Raw genomic sequence first — 16,872 nt, forward strand, 5'->3', positions numbered from 1 at the left:
AGCATAACATTAAAAATAAAATTTCACATAGGATGGGACAAATACCATCAACCTGCTGAGTGTTCTACCTCTAAAAAGTTGAAATGCATCAATATATATATTTTTCAGGTAATAAGTATCAATGAGAGTTGGACCAAGAATTGTTATCATTTTAATTATCAAAAATTAAGTATCAAATGTAACCATTAGAAATTAAAAGAAAAACAAGTAAGCATTTTAGTGTAGTTTTTTGTTTTTAGAGACAGAATCTTGCTATGTTGCCCAGGCTGACCTTTAACTCCCAGACTCAGCCTCCTGAGTAGCTGGGGTTATAAGTGTGTATCATGTTTGGCCTTTAAAATAATTTTTTCATTACCATCAAGTTCTTGTAAAAAGTGGTTCGTTTTTTAAAAGTATGTCAATTTTGTTTACATTAGCTTTAAACATTTTTTCTGATCCAGAAGAATTTTACCATAGTTAGTAATAAAATTAAACTCTTCTTTTTATATCTGAGCTATTTATCTGACCTAGCAGCTCCAAGGCATTATTATAAAGAAAAACTCAGAAATAAAAAAATGTTAAATAGTTCAATGTAATGAAGAAACACGTAATTGATACCACTAATGGTGACTCCTAAGCTTTCATTTTAATATTTCACTTAATGAGTGTGAATAGAACTTTTTTCTGTTAACAGCATTCCCAATGACCCCAGGCACACACATGGACTTTATTAAATGCAAGGAAATGGCCTAAACTGTTGGTCACAATGTCAGAGGTGGCCAAGTTAGAAATAAAATAATTATTGATGATAAAAATGGCCCTTTTGTTCAATTATTTGTGCTGCTTATACATTTAAAAATTCACTACTCAATGAAAAATAACTTAAAATATGTATTTCAAGTCTCAAAAATTAATTGTAAAGAAAAGTATACCACTTCATTTGAAAAATTAGTAATTTCTACAGATATATGCAAGATCTCTACATATGTTGTAAATATGTCATCAAAGCCTACACATTTTAGTATTTTTTTTTTTTTTGGTACTAGAGATTAAACCTAGGAGCTAAAAATACACTCTACCACTGAGCTATAACCCTAGCCCCACAGTTTAGTATTTTTTATGGTTTTTTTTTTTTGGTACCAGGGATCGAACTCGGGTCCTTGCACTTGCGCAGCAGGCGACAAAACCACTGAGCTAAATCCCCGGCCCTAGTTTAGTATTTTTTAAAGAGAAATTCAAAGTAGGAGATTTTTTGCTGCATTATGTAATTAAAGACAGTAACTTTTACACATTAAAATAATTTACACTAAAAACTCAAAGTCTGATACTTTATCAAAATAACAAGAACAAAATTACCAATGAAAAAATAGCAAAAGCTATTAAAAAAATAGTAAACTCTTTTTAAATTCCTGTGTTTACACAGATTAAAAATATTTATCAATTATCACACAGAATGCAGCATACTTTACGGTATAATATAGGATAGTAACATGGGCTATCTGAAATTCAAGCTGCACTTACCAAGATAGTTTTAACCTGAGTCTGATGTCTTTAGAAATGCATTTGACAAAAATGTGTGCAAGTAGTATTACTTTTAGTAGTAGTTTTCTTTGAATTCTTAATATTGTTACTTAAATATCTGTGTAAAATTACAAATACTTATTGCATTTTTTGGGTTCTCTGAACACAGGAGGGCACATGAAGCCCTTTTTCCTGCGATGCATGCACATGAAGATGTCTTCTTAGTTCAAAATGCCTTATACGTAATCTTATTCTCACACTGAATTATTTTAGAATAAATGTAAAAGGTCAAAAGATTATCAAAGATACTTGAATATTCTGAGGAAATAAACCACACCTGCTTGAGGTATTATACAAGTTCACTAAAGAATATCAAATTAATAATTTCCTCCTATAAATATTTTCTTTTTATTTTGTGTTTAGAAGTTGCAGTTTTAAGTACTATTAACAGAAAATAACAAATGTTTCCTAACAAGTGAAAAAAATAATTATAAATGCTGGAAAAATTGGCCTCATTAACATTATTTACAGACTTTTACTTAATACATACTCCTTTGGAAATTAACTATGTGACATTTATACAAGCATTAACATTTCCCAATCACTGAGTAGTGAGCATTCCAGTTCTTTACTGTCTATACCCACAGTTGAAAGTCATTTAGTCCCTTATGGTGGAAGTGACATGCCACAGTCTTTTGGTCAAACTGAGACACTGCTGACATGCTGTTGTTCTATTCCTTCATCTAAAGATGCTTCTGTGGAGGAAGTGTCCTTATGCTGCTTCCTCTCTTTGCTCTGATTTTCTTGCAGCTTCAGAATTATGTTTCGGATTTCTTCTCTTTTTGTTCTCATTCGTGGGGGTGGAAACCAGTTTGTCAAATTCATAGGTAATTCAAAGTTTAGTATTGGATTCTGAAAATAAAAGGATAACATGCCTATTAAAATTTTAACAAACTACATTTTCATTTCAAACACAAAAACCACTCCAAAGTTAACATGAAAATATCAATATGCACTGATTCATTACCTATCATATGATAAGCAGTGTGCTTGGCAATGAAGGTATAGGACAGTTTCTGCTTACAGATCTTACAACCTAAATTAGAGACTGGCAGCCAGGCATGGCAGATACCTGTAATCTCAACACTTAGGCTGAGACAGAAGGACTACTGCAAGTTCAAGGCCAGCCTGGGCTACACAGTAAGTTTAAGGGGAAGCCAGAACTATATAGTGAGACCTTGTCTCAAAAAACGTAAGTGACTAGCAAACTAAAGCCACCAGGCCAAAGTCTGCTCACTGCCTGATTTTGTAATAAGGTTTTATTGGAACACAGACCACTAACTTATTTAAATATGGTCTATGAATGTTTTTACAAACAGTAGAACTAAGAGTAGGAACACAGGGTGTATGGCTGAAAAGCCTTAAATATTTATTCTTTTACCCTTTATATCCCTTTTCAGCCCAGGATAGACAGATAATTCAACAAGTCAAACAATGAATATGGCAAATATTATGACAGAAGTATACAGTAATGTTGAGAAATAAATACTTAGGGGCCTAAAACAATTCCAAGAGGAACTTATGCTTAAGGACCTGGAATTGAGATCTGGAAAACAACAATTTAGCGAAGAGAAAAAAAAATATAGCTCCTGAAATCAAGAAAGAGCCAACAGAGAAACAGGAAAAAATCCAGAGAAAAGGAAGAATGAGATCAGTGTGGTAGCACATGCCTGTAATCGTAGCACTCAGGAGGCTAAGGTAAGAGGATTGCTTTGAGCTCCAGGCCAGCCTGGGATACACAGTGAGTACCAGGCCATCCTGAACTGCAGTGAGACCTTGTCTCAAGAAAACGAAACAAAGCAAAGCCAAGCTAAGCCAAAGCCCTCACAAAAGGAAAAACGAAGCATGCTGGTATGCTAACCCCAGCTCCCAGGGAGGAGGAGGAGGACATCCTGTCTCTGCAAACACAAGTGACACTGGTGATCAGGCCCCTGGAACAGTAGTGGCGAACCTATGGCATACATGCCACAGTGGGCTATTTGTTATCACTGAAAGCTCTTACAGGTTTGCCATCACTGCCCTAGAAGAAAGCTGGATACTAAGAGCTTCAAATATTATACTGAATAGGTTGAAGATGGGCATAAACACCAGAACATAAGCAAACCCAAGCATACACCACAGGGAGACAGAATCTAAAGAGATTGCTACAGTAGTGACAGAGGTTTTCTACCCAAAGTGATCTTCAAATCACAGTGAGAAACAACAGAAAAATGAGAAAGCAAGGCAAGAAGATGTCTCAAAAAGCCCCTATTCCCCAAAAGCTGATCTCACAGACACTGAAAAAGAGGAAGTTATAGACAAGCAACTCAAAAAACAAATGGTTAAAATGTTAGAAGAGATAAAGAAGAAACAAGTAAATGTGTAAGATGCTTAATGAGCTCAAAAAGGATTTACACAGATAAAGAATTTCACAAATAATAAAACTTACAATAAGTTCAATGAACTTAAACTAACTGAGATAAACAAGACAATATAAGATATAAATAACCACTTCAGTGAAGAATTAGCATGTATGAATAGAAAGCAATCAGAAATACATGGCATGGAAAAATTCAGTGGAAAGCATCAGTAGCAAAAGACCACAGTGTGAGGACAGAATGTCAGAAATAGAAGACTAGGAAGATGCAGAAGATCATAAACTCAGTAATACCCCAAAACCTGCAAGACATCACACAAGCTAGATCCAAGAACTGCTAGATAACACACACTCTTCCCCCCTGCCCCACACGCAAACATATAAAACCAACCTCAGAATTACAGAAATGATAAAAAAAAAAAACCTTGGAAGAGTAACTCTCCATGTCAATGGTCTCAGCTCCCCAGTCAAAAGACACAGATTGATAGATTGCATAAAAAAACCAAAATGCAGGGCCGGGGATTTAGCTCAGTGGTTCTGCTGCCTGCCTCGCAAGCACAAGGTCCTGAGTTTGATCCCCAGTACCAAAAAACCCCACAAAAAACCAAAATGCAGCCATATGTTGTCTGCAGGAGACACATCTCATCCAAAAGGATGTACAGACTGAAAGTAAAAGATGGAAAGTGATTCTCCGTTCAAAAGGAACCAGAATACACAAGCAGGAGTAATTATTCTCTGACACAACAGACTTCAAAACAAAAATGATCAAAAGAGACAAAGATGGCCACTGAATACTGGTACAGGGAACAATTCAGCAAGAAAAGATAACAATTGTAAGTATCCAAACCACCAAACGTCAGTACATCCAATTGGATGAAAGCAAAACTCCTGGACATAAAAGGACAGGCAGAAACCAATACATTCATAGCGGGGGACTTCAACACCTCACTCTCACAATTAGACAGGTCAACCAGACAAAAATATTAGCAAAGAAATCTTAAGAGTTACACCACACCAGTGACAAATGGACTTAATGGTATCTATAGAGTATTTCATCCAACAGTAACAGAATACACATTTTTCTCAACAGCACACAGAACTTTTTCAAAATAGATCATATCACAGGCCATATAGCATGCTGAACAAAATACAAAAGAATTGAAAGAATCCTCTACATGCCATTGGATCATAGCAAAACGAAACGAAATCAACAGCAAAAGAGATGACAGAAACTATACAAACACATGGAGATTAAATAATATGTTACTGAATAATCAGTGGATCACAGAAATAATCAGGGAAGAAATGAAAAGTTCCTAGAGTCAAAGACAATGGAAGCACACCACAGCAAAACCTATGGGACACACTGAAAGCAATTTTAAGAGAAGAGTTTATAGCTATAAATGCACATATAAAAAAACAGATCAATCTAGGGCCAAGTATTTAGTTAGCTCAGTGGTGCCATGCTTGCCTGGCAAGTGCAAGATCAAGAAACAAACAAAACCCAATTCAAATCTAAAACTAATAAAAGGAAATAAATTATAAAGCTCAGAGTGGAAATTAATTAAATTGAGACTAAAAAAGTAATATAAAGGATTAATGAATCCAAGAATTGGTCCTTTGAAAGGATGAGGAAGGATACCTGGAGATGAGGAGAGATGGGAGGTAAGGTAGAGAAAAGCATAAAAAGAATCAAGATGCAGTGTGTGTATGTACCAATTCCCCCTTTACAATATATTACAAACATATACTAATTTAAAAAGGAGAAAAAAATGAAGCGTTTTGGACTGTAACTCAACAACAGGAAGCTATTGTTACATTTAAAGTAGGAAATCAACATGATTGGATCTGGGGTTTTTGGAAAACTGAAAAATAAAAGGCAGGAAGTATGAGAACCTGTTATAGATTGGTGTGGCAGTTTGTAATTGTGATGCTCACACAATGGACTTGGCAACTGACAGCAGGAATAAGGTAATGTACATATATGACATTAAATGACAGAATTCACCAGACACAGTAGTTTATCCACTAAAAAGTGAAGAAGGAAGCAGTGAAGATAACTGGGAAGAATATCTAAGAAGGGTATGTGTGGTACTTGACCTCTTCAGTCAAAGGAAGAGAGTGAAAAAGAAATGGTCCACAGCAGCAAATAGTGCTGGGAGGCCAGGAGCAATTTTAATACAAAGGTAAAGACAATGTTGTATTTTGGAGATCTGAGAAGCAATCAGGACTTGTAGAAAAGGAGATGATAAATATAAATACTTCTCAAGAAATACATGTATGTGTGAAGGGGGAAAAACTCAGTCTGAATCACAGGAGAGATCTTGTAAGTGGAAAAAGCCAGTGGGTAGAGTGAGCTGATCAGTAATGGAGAGAGGACAACAAATCTTGGATTTGGTGACCAATAGTATTTTTGTCTTAAAAGTTCTCCAATTTGGACATTATTGCTCAAGAAATATATATGTGGAGAGAAAAGAGTTATAAGAAGTAGTCTGAATCACAAGAGAGATCTCTTTAAGATGGAATAATTTTTCAAACAAATTTTCAAATTCTTTAAAATATTTGCTCATCGTGTTTATATACAAATAAGGTCAAATACACTATTTTGTTATTTATTAGGTCAGAGTTAAAAAACTGAAACGCACCTCAAAAAAGCTCTCTACATACTGTAATACATACACGCCACAATCACTGAAGTTGTTCTGCTGTGGTACTTTTGGATTAGAGCCTTTCATAACATCTTTGGAAAAACTTCTTTTGCTTCCTTTTTTAACTTCCCATTCCACCTCTAAATATCTGCAAGAATGGATACATAAGAATACAGGTATATATGTAAATACACAAATTTGCCTCATTCCTACCACAATATGAAATAAAATGTGAGGTGCAATTCTGAACTTACTCTCTCAGAATTTTTACAACATTTGATCGAGAGGGGCCTCTGAGTGAGTCCATAAGTAGAATACAAGGTCTGTGGGGTAGAAATGACGAAAAGTTGAATACTTGCAATGCCAAAAGTACTGAAATGTTTGAAGATCTTGGTTCTTCTTGGCTAACAGTTTTTGGGATTTGGAGCATCTGCTCCCTTCCTGTGCCAAGGATGGAATCCAGGGCTTCATGCGTGCTCTGCACACACCGTATCACTGAGCTATAAGCCCCAGCTCTGGAACAGATCTCTTAACTGTAATAAGTCTCTATATTTTCTTTTATAAATGAAATTTGCTTTTCAGTATGCCTTATTAGAACGTCTGCCAAAATTATCTACAATAGTCAAAGGAGATTAAATCCAGAAATAGGTCACATTTCATGATCTATGTCTGGAGCCTCTAGAGAGATGTCAGAATGCATATGTACTTTGGAAAACTAACCCTGACTCACTTTCATTTGGGGTTCCCATGTGTAAATCAGCCTTCATGGAGTAGGTATGTAACTAGTATCAACTCTAATCTCATGTTAGTTTTGATATACAGTGGTTTTCTGCTCCAAAACACTATATAAAAAAGGAATTGGGTTTGCTATCAAGACACGTTCATCTGTGGATGCAGAGGATGGGAAAGTTGGTAAAGGAGGGCTGAAATGATTACCCATTCTCCCCTCCTTGATCCCTGGATATCTGTCTTGCTTTTTTTCCTCACGGAGCCTGACAACACTTGTGAATTCTGCTTAAATAAAAACTGTCTGGTTATGCTTTATTCTATGAATGCATTTAAATAAAAATTAACACGCAAGAGATATAGGTAATGCTTACTGTTTACAGATAGTAGGCTTTAAATGCCACTGTCCTATTTCTGAATTGCAGTTGTCATCAGCAAGGAACCCATCATCACTGCTATCATCCTGTAAGAGACAGCCTATTGTTAATATTTAAAATATACTACTTAAATAATTAATACCTAACAAAATAGCACCACTGATGACAAAAATCCTTGTAACGTGGAAAAGTAACTTCTACTTAGGTCATCAACACAGAAAATGTAGCATATTACTGGATCCCAACTATCTAATGTTGTAACACTGGCATTTCAGAAACTACCAATCACAAATTTACTAAAAATTATTACATCTACACACAATCTAGAAAAAGAAATCTTTGAAGACTATGACTAATTCTTCTGTCAAATAGTACTCCTCTGATTTTAGGTTTTTTGTTTAATTTTCTGGTACCAGGACCTTGTGCTTGAGAGGCAGGTATGATGCCACTGAGCTACATTCCTGGCCCTGATTTTAGTTTACTTTAATAAAAATTTCATTTGTTAGCTAAGACAGCTGTTTCACAGTAGGACAACCCATATTTATTATTCTTTTAAATGAGTAATTTGTTCCATACTAGGAATATTTAAAGGAGTTTTCGAAACACTTTTCCTTGAGAAAACCATACATTTACTTGAGAGAAAACAGCTTAAGAATATTTTATTCTACAGATTTTCTTCTTTGTAATATGAGAAAGCTTTTCACAACTTAATGGAATAATCAATAGTATGAACAATTAGATTAACTAGTACAGCAGATATAACAGGTAACTTTTATAATCAAAAGAGCTCAAGTACAAGTGATCATTATAAACTGTGAATATAACCCTTTAATCTTAGGTTGAGTATCCTTTATTTGTTTGTTTTGTTTTGTTTTTTTTGACAGTCTCGCTATGTAGTTTAGGCTGGCCTTGAACTCATAGTGATCCTCCTGCCTTAGCTTTCTGATTGCTGGGATTACAGACATGTGCCAGTATGCCCAGCTTGAGTATATCCCTTATTTAAAATGCTTGGGCCCCCAAAATGTTTTAGAATATTTGCAGAGACTCTAAGGGATAAGCATTCCTAATCTGAAAATCTGAAATCTGAAACTTCTTCAGTGTCATTTTGCATTTCAGATTACTGATACTCAATCTGTGTATGTTGGGAGAAAAAAAAAGATCCCTATTTTATAGCCATAGGCGATAAACCAAGGGAATCATAAAAATATGACTTAAGCAAAAAGGAAAAATGGTGTAATATAAAGCCATCTTCCCTACTACATAAACAACTCAAAGTTTGTTTTAACAACTAAAGAAAGGTCATAACACTAAAGAAATGGTATGCTGTATGATTCTTACAGACTTTTTACATCAGTACAAACTCAATTCTCTCTACAATTCTGGTCGCAAACTGAACTAGATGAGAACTGAATCAAATTTCTCCTGTAAGATCAACAGTGAATCTAACCACTGAATTTGATTCAGTTTTTGTCCACTCAGTTAGCAACCAGAATTGTGGAAAGAATCAGGTTTGTGAACCGAGGTACCACTGTAAAGACCTTTTTAACTGAAATTATAGAATAGCATATGTTCAAAAATAGACTGGTGTTCAAAGTGTTAATTATTAAGAGAAATAAGACTAAGGAAATACTAGAATTCACCTTTTTAAATGTTAATCAAATAAAATTTACTCCCAGGCTGGGCATGGTGGTGCATGCCAGTAATCCCAGCAAGAGGATCACCATGAGTTTGAGGCCAGCCTGGGCTACATAGTGAGTTCCAGGCCAGCCCGAACTGCATAGCGAGATCCTGTCTTAAAAACAAAAAACAAAATATAATTTGCTCCTGCCACAATACACACACATTAGAAGGAAAAAAACCCACTAGAAATGTAGAAAAAATAATATAATTTTGTTTACTCATGTACTAGGTAATTGAAAATTTAAACATTTTCCTCTTGAATATTTCAAGTAAGACTAATAGTTGTGTGTGGTCCATAAATGCTTTGAAAGAGGAAGGGTAGGAGGTGGTTTGTTGGTGGCTCGGCTGGGTCTAGAGTTAATTTTATATTAAAACACTCTGAGATAATATTAGAGTTCAGTCCCTATCTCATCAAAAAAAGAATAATACTAACACATATATCCTGGGAACTTACAAGCTGAAAACTAAATTTATGCTTTGAAGAGATGACCAAATCCAGAAGCTATGATTAGTGTTTGAAGGAATTACAAGACTCTGAAGAAAAACTTAAACAATCAAAACAGAACAAAACAAAAACCCAGAACATTATTCAGCCATAAGATTTTACCTGGTTATCTTGATCTTCTGAGAAGTCAATGAGTTCATCTTCAAGCATTTTACTACCTTCAGCTGACTCATCATTATAGTTCATTCTGATATTGCTTAAGCCATCTGTACCAATAAGAAACTTTATATAATAAAAAGGTCATGCTTTTAACTATAGGATACAATACTGAAATTTATGCTAGCAATTACAAAATAAGTTATTTTAAATAAAAACCTGGGTTGACATATAAATTACAGAATTATTTCAACTGAGGCTGAAGTCCGTTAAAATTAAAAAACTAGGTTATCAAGTTATAGGATTAAATGTATGTACCCTTAACTATATAAATATAAGGAGATAAGTATTTGCATGCTAGGTATGGCAGGCATCCTTAATTCATAATAAAAGCTATGATAGTTACAAAGCCTTTGTTTCCATTTTTTCCTTTTCTCATATTTTTCTTTTCCCTTCTTTCCTTTCCCCTACCTTTCCAATAAACTTAATGGAAAAAAAAGCTATGAAAGTCTGAAAATAATATAAATGCTCAGTAACACCCAGTAAATTGTAGAACATGAAATAAGATACAACTTCTTTTTTTCTTTCCCTGGTACTGGGGATCAAACTCAAGACCTTGTGCTTGCCAGGCAGGTGCAGCACAACTGAGCTACATCCCCAACAAGGTACAACTTTAAAACTGTGAAAATATGAACAATTATAAAGGGTGAAAAGGATTAAAAATAATAATTTTGCTTTTCGATAATTAAAAATACAAAAGTGATAATCATTGTATTAGTATCATTATATAATCATATATTACATAATTAGCATCCACATAATCATTGATTGGTATTTATAGTTGAGTCCCCCTAACTCTCGTGTATTTTTCCTTCATGTATATTCATACTTTTCAATTACATAAAATCACACAAGTCAATTGCAGCTGCTGGCAGTATAAAAGTAAATAACTCACAGGAAAATGTGGAAATGCATACTTTTAAAGGTCTATTCCAAGACTCTAAATGGTTAAAAATAAATTCTTTTGCTGAAAGAAGCTTATTATATGTAATGTTTCAAATAAATGTAAGATTTACAATAAGGCAGTGAAATATCAAATATATCAATACTGTTTAATAAAGAGCTTACCATTTCAAAATGTTAAAATGTATGCCTTTTAGGTATTTTAGATAAATTTAATTTGATACTACTTATTAAGTTATAAGGGGCTAAAAATATTAGTATAAAGGAGATGGGATGAGAAGGAACAAAAAAGTACACCCCTGAAAAAGATTCATATAAATCCAAATGTTGGTATCAGAAACATACTATTTAAATAACTAATCAAGCATGTTAAATCCTTTAATACAAATATCGTCTTCAATTTTTAAAAAAAATCTGCATTTTTGTTTTTTAAAGTTAAAGCATCTATATTTGAATAAAATCTATCTAAATTCTCAATTAAGAATTAATAACACTGAGGCTATTTCTAGTAGTAAATCATTATTATCTACAGAAAGTGGTTATATAAGTAGCTGTTTATCTTGCACCAACTAAACTATTTGTGCATTTCAAAAACAAGAGAACAATTTAAAGGATACAGCTACCCCCCATTATTTCCCTGAATTAACAAATGATGTGAAGTAAACAGAGGTGACAACTCAATCATTTGTTCTTTCAGTGACAGTTTCTCATGCAGTGAGAACCTCTGAAGATGCTGAGTATGATTCTTAAGTTTAAAAAGACACAGTTTTTCATGCACCCTAGCAAGTCAATCATTTCCTACGGTGCCCAACAGGAAAAAAAAAAGTGAGATGTTATTTTCCTACAGTTGACCTTAAAAACCAATCTCTGGGATAAGATACCACTGCACTTATTTACTATATAGCAGTGGTGGCAAACCTATGGTATCGTGTTATTTTTCTTTCAAGACAAAGATCTGAACGTATGAATGGTTTTAAAAATTAAAACCTTTGTAGTCAGGTTTAATTGTGATTTTTGTCACTTTGTGATAAATAAGTAGGTTGCAGTTTGGGCACTTTTCTCTAAAATGTTCGTCATCACTGCTGTATAGCATGTTATCTGATACTAGTAGTCAATGCCTGTAACTACTATGTGTTTGATAGTTAAAATTATGTTAAAGCTGTTTAAAATACATCATTTAAATCCTGTAGATTACCAGATCAAACAGAAGTTAATTTCAGAAGTTATTAATCATGTCACAAAAATCATTACAAATTCTCATCGTAACATTTAACATGCCATCATCACATTCAGGACAGACTGCCTTGCGATCCTCTCTGAGGTGGTAAAGGCACATCTAGAGAGCACTCAGTTAAGGTATTTTTGGGCCAATGATCCCTTGAAAACATCTAGTAAAGGAGGCTCACTGAAAAACGTATGGACCCACTTTAGAGTATAGTGATGCTATCATCACTGGAAGAATAGAAAAGTATCCATACTACTTCACATATAAAAATGATGTTTTATAAAACATGTTTCAGGAAGACATAATGATGTGGTTAAACATGTACTGTTATGGCTTGTATCTAGATGTCCCTCCAAAGTCTCAGTTCTCATACATGGGTGGGGCTTTTCAGAGATGGCTGGATCTAGGGTGTGTGTTAACTAAATTAGTCCACGGATTGGCTTAGCATAGTTCTGGGTGTGGATACTGGGAAGGCCTACCCTGGGCATCGGTGGCACTCCCCAAAAGACATGTAGCCTGGATGGGATAAAAGGAAAACGGAGGCCTGCTGCTGCCTTCTGCTTGCCATGCCATGAAGTGCCACACCACCCTGCCTTGGAGCTAGCTGACTATGGACTGAAACCTTTACAAACTGAGCTAAAATAAACCTTTCCTCCTTTAACTTGTGACTGCTGGGTATTTTGTCCCAGTAATGACAAAGTAATCGAGATACATACTAAAAACAAAAACAAATGCACAAACTGTAATAAAAAGATTAATAAATGGGACAAACATATTAGTAAGACAAACTGCATATAAAGCAAGTTATTTTTTACTTTGGTCTCCACTAGAGTTTTGAGGCTATTTTCTAAAATTTAGTAAGCTATTTACTCAACCAGAACATTAATTTGTGTAAGAGGGTACTAGTTATCTCTAGAGTTTCTGTATAGAAAGCCTGAAGCTTTGTTCCATTGCTTTAAGTCATACACTTTACTTCTTACCTACATTCACATTAATGGGTATAAAAAAATGGATCAAAAGAAGCCTTTTTTTGGGGATGCTGAGGATCAAACCCAGTACCTTACTCTCTACTACTAAACTATATTCCCAGTTTTATTTTTTAACAGCAATGACAAGATACAATTCATATGACATTTACTCACTTGGAGTGTACAACCTGTTGGTTTGGGTATGTCAGCCCTCTGTATCTATGCGTTCTGGGCCTGTAGATTCAAAAACTATGTATCGAAAATATTTGAAAAAATCTGTACTAAATGTGTACACTCTTCTCTTGTCATTAGTTACTCCATAAATAATATAGTAGAACAACTATGCACATAGAATTTACATTGTATCAGGTAATACAAGTAATCCACAAATGCTTTAGTATATGAGAGGATGTGCGCAGCTTATACACAAATTTTTTTTTTTGGTGCTGGGGATCAAACTCGGGTCCTTGTGCTTGTGCAGCAGGCAGCAAAACCACTGAGCTAAATCCCCGGGCCTATATGCAAATATTATGTCATTTATTTCTACGGACCTTGAGCATCCATGGAGTTTGGTATTCCTGAGGGGAGAAGAGGTTCTGAAACCAATCCTCTAAGGATAAATGTATATTCACATCTGTTTATAACTATCATCACTTTTTTTTCAGAGCTCACAATGGAACCTAGAGCCTCACACATTCTAGGCAAGTGCTTATCACTGAGCTATATCCTCATCTCCCACAATCGTTTTTACAACTGCAAAAAGAATAAATTTCATATTCTTTATTTCTCCCCACATTCCCATCACCTCCTTTCCTCGGCCCCCAAAAGACCTAAGCAGTCACTGATCTAACTTTATAGATTTTATTGTTCTGGAGATGCTATACAAATGATTAGTTTTTTTCTTACTCAAGTATTAAAATACTAAAGTTAAAAAAATTACAGGCAAATGTTGATTACCTATTCTGTTTGTTGTATTCTATGTCCTAATGAAACAGAATGGAAACAGCATCGATGTGGTCTTTGATGAACTTTGTTTGCTCTATCTGCTAACACTATTACCTCATATCTCTAAAGATCATCACTCTAGGGCTAATTACACCTTCATGCAACTTAGTATGGGTAACAAATCAAAATACTCTTACAAGAGCACAATAGCTTCCTGACCCACTAAAATCATATAAGCTGGGAGTAGTATCAAGAGTTTGTTCAGTATTCATAATTTTCAATGGGTTCTTTCTGAATCCACATATTTTTTTCTATGGTCTATACTAACTCTTTTCATCCAAAGAAAATGTGTTAAATCTATTCAGAGCTTATTAAGTTTGCATAAGCCACATACTACAGCATGCTATAGTTTAAAAAAGTAGACAATTTTTTTTTCAACTGACATACAATACTTGTACATATTTTGGGGGCTGAGAATGTAGTTCATTGGTAGAGCACTTACCTAACGTGCATAAGGCTCTAGGGTTGATCCCCAGTACTGCAAAACAACCCCCCCCCAACCTTGTACATATTTAGGGGGTATCTCGGTCATGTTTTGATACATGACACATTATGTATTGTTCAAATCAGGGTATGGAGAGTAAACTATTTTATTTGTGGTTTGGAGAAAAAAACTGTACAACTGATTTGATATTAAATTGAAGGATTTTAAGAGAAAATTGTATTTCTATAAGAGTAGCTAGAAATAGAAACTGATTCAAGGAAAACTAGTCTATTAGAGATGAAGGAGAATCAAAAAAGCAGTAGTTAGAGTAGTGTCCTTCGTACTGAGAACAGTGAAGGACAATGAGAAAAGAGGATTCAAGCCTTAACTGCTTAGAGGAGAAAGGACTGATTTCTGCTTCTGGCCAGCTGTACTCTCTTTACCAATCTGTATATTGAGAACACTGAAATTTATCTGCTTTATGGATCTAAGACCATGCAACTATTTATTCGGAGTACAAAAATAAATCCAAGGGCTGGGATGTAGCTCAGTGGCAGTGGGCCTGCCTGGCAAGTGCAAGGTCCTGAGTTTAATTCTCAATTGGGGGAGATCCAAGTTCTCATAAATGGAAAATGTAAATCATGTACAGGGTGAATATCCCTTATCTGAAATGTATGCAACTGGAATTCCTTCGTTTTTCAGATTTTAGAATATATGAGTATCTTGGAAATGGGTCCCAAGTCTAAATATAAAATTCATTTGTTTCACATTCATCTCACACACATAGCCCAAAGGTAATGTCACACATTTTTAGTGTGTCTGCATTTTGATTGCAATTTGTCACATGAAGTCAGGTGTAGAATTTTCTACTTATAGTGTAACAGTGGTGGCTGAAGCAGATTTTGAGGCATTTTGGATTTTCAGACTAGGAATGTTCAACCTGCACTGCATTTTTAAAATTTCATTTTTAGGGATAAAGGGAAAAGATTGACTGCAAAAGAGGCAAAAAGGCTTTTTTTAGAGTGATACAAAGGTTTGAAATTGTTGTGGTAATCATTACATGACTGTGAACAATTACAACTCAAGAAATACCCATGAGTGAATGTTACTGTAAGTAAATTATACCTTAATAAACTTGACCTTCAAAAAACTGTATAATCTTTTAAAAGTTCTGATTTGAAATTCTTCTTTTCCTTCAAAACACATAGGTACATACCTGGATGATGTATAGAATTTAAACATTCATCCTGTAGGCCATTTTCACTTTTAGTCCTATCAACAACTTTCTGGCATGAAGATTCTCTTTTATTTGACTCTTCATTTTCACTTGCAATAGGATTTACTTTTTTCACACTGCATATGTTTCTCCGATCACAAAGGTTGCTTTCTTCCTGTCCAGCACTTGAGTCAGTTACAGCTAGGCAATGCTTTTTGTTTAGCACCTTCTTAATGACAGGCTTGGCAGAAGAATTCTGTGAACAACTGTCCATTTCATTGGCAGAAGAAGAAATACAACTGTCTTCTACAATTGAATTTTTTTGTATGACTGCATTTTCATGGTAATGAGGATTAGGTTCATACTTTGGTTTTTCTAAGCCAGGGAAACAAACAACAGCCAAAAACCAGTGTGCACTGTAAAAAACAAATGAAACTACTAAATATATTAGAAAAGGTAGTTGTAATTGGCAATAAATATTAATTGAAATGTTTGCTCTAAAGCTTTTGTGAAAAATTTACTAACAATGCTTCATTTTCCCCAATTCTCAAATTGTTTATAATTGTTCTTACTTCATTTGATTGCTGATTAACAGAACTTATTTATAATACAGTACTTAAGAAGAACATAATTTCTGTTAGAATTATATTGCCTTCATTCACTTTGAAAACAAATCTGCAAAACTGTTTTTATTATTATTATTTTTACTTTAATAATGTCTGTTTTTATTATTAATAAAGTAGGGAGGAGAAAAGGCAGCATTTCACAGCTGTTCCAGGATCTGGAATTGGGACACTTGAAAAACAAATTACCAAAGAAAAAAGGAACAGCTCTGGAAATCAAGAGCTGACAAGAAAACTAGAAATCAGAGAAACAGAAAAGGAAGTGAAAGAAAGGAAGTGGTCTGGGACAAATCCTGGCTGCTGGGAAGGAGGTCCTGTTTGCTAACACAAGGTAAGCTCAGTCAGGGTCGGCAGACCCAGGACAAAAAATGGAATGGCCGACAGAGCTTGCCCTAAGAAAAGGGCACGTTACTCCACAGTAAATACAGTATGGGATTTTACTCTGAAAGTTACTCTTTGTATACAGCAGGCTAGAGATAGAGAAGAAATTCACTGCAGTG

At 34.6% G+C, this 16,872-nt stretch overlaps 1 protein-coding gene across 10 annotated transcripts in view; it reads right to left on the reverse strand.

Annotated features, from left to right (window-relative positions):
- Positions 1–995: 995 nt before the first annotated feature.
- The window catches only part of Senp6 (SUMO specific peptidase 6), a 113,259-nt gene continuing 97,382 nt past the window's right edge, over positions 996–16,872 (reverse strand). For 9 of the 10 annotated variants that reach the window (XM_087207580.1, XM_013065221.3, XM_021243795.2 and 6 more), the window contains 6 exons: positions 15,750–16,165; positions 9,955–10,058; positions 7,665–7,753; positions 6,819–6,887; positions 6,562–6,712; positions 996–2,412 (listed from right to left, as the gene is read on the reverse strand). In XM_087207580.1, the coding sequence (XP_087063706.1) occupies positions 2,200–2,412; positions 6,562–6,712; positions 6,819–6,887; positions 7,665–7,753; positions 9,955–10,058; positions 15,750–16,165 (1,042 nt within the window). In that variant the 3' untranslated portion in view covers positions 996–2,199. The remainder of the gene's footprint in view (positions 2,413–6,561; positions 6,713–6,818; positions 6,888–7,664; positions 7,754–9,954; positions 10,059–15,749; positions 16,166–16,872) is intronic. The other variant, XM_021243792.2, reaches the window with a different exon arrangement.

Source organism: Heterocephalus glaber, unplaced genomic scaffold, assembly GCF_053883595.1.
Source record: "Heterocephalus glaber isolate CG9 unplaced genomic scaffold, H.glaber_assembly_v1.0 deba00000818, whole genome shotgun sequence".
Classification (NCBI taxonomy): Eukaryota; Metazoa; Chordata; class Mammalia; order Rodentia; family Bathyergidae; genus Heterocephalus; species Heterocephalus glaber.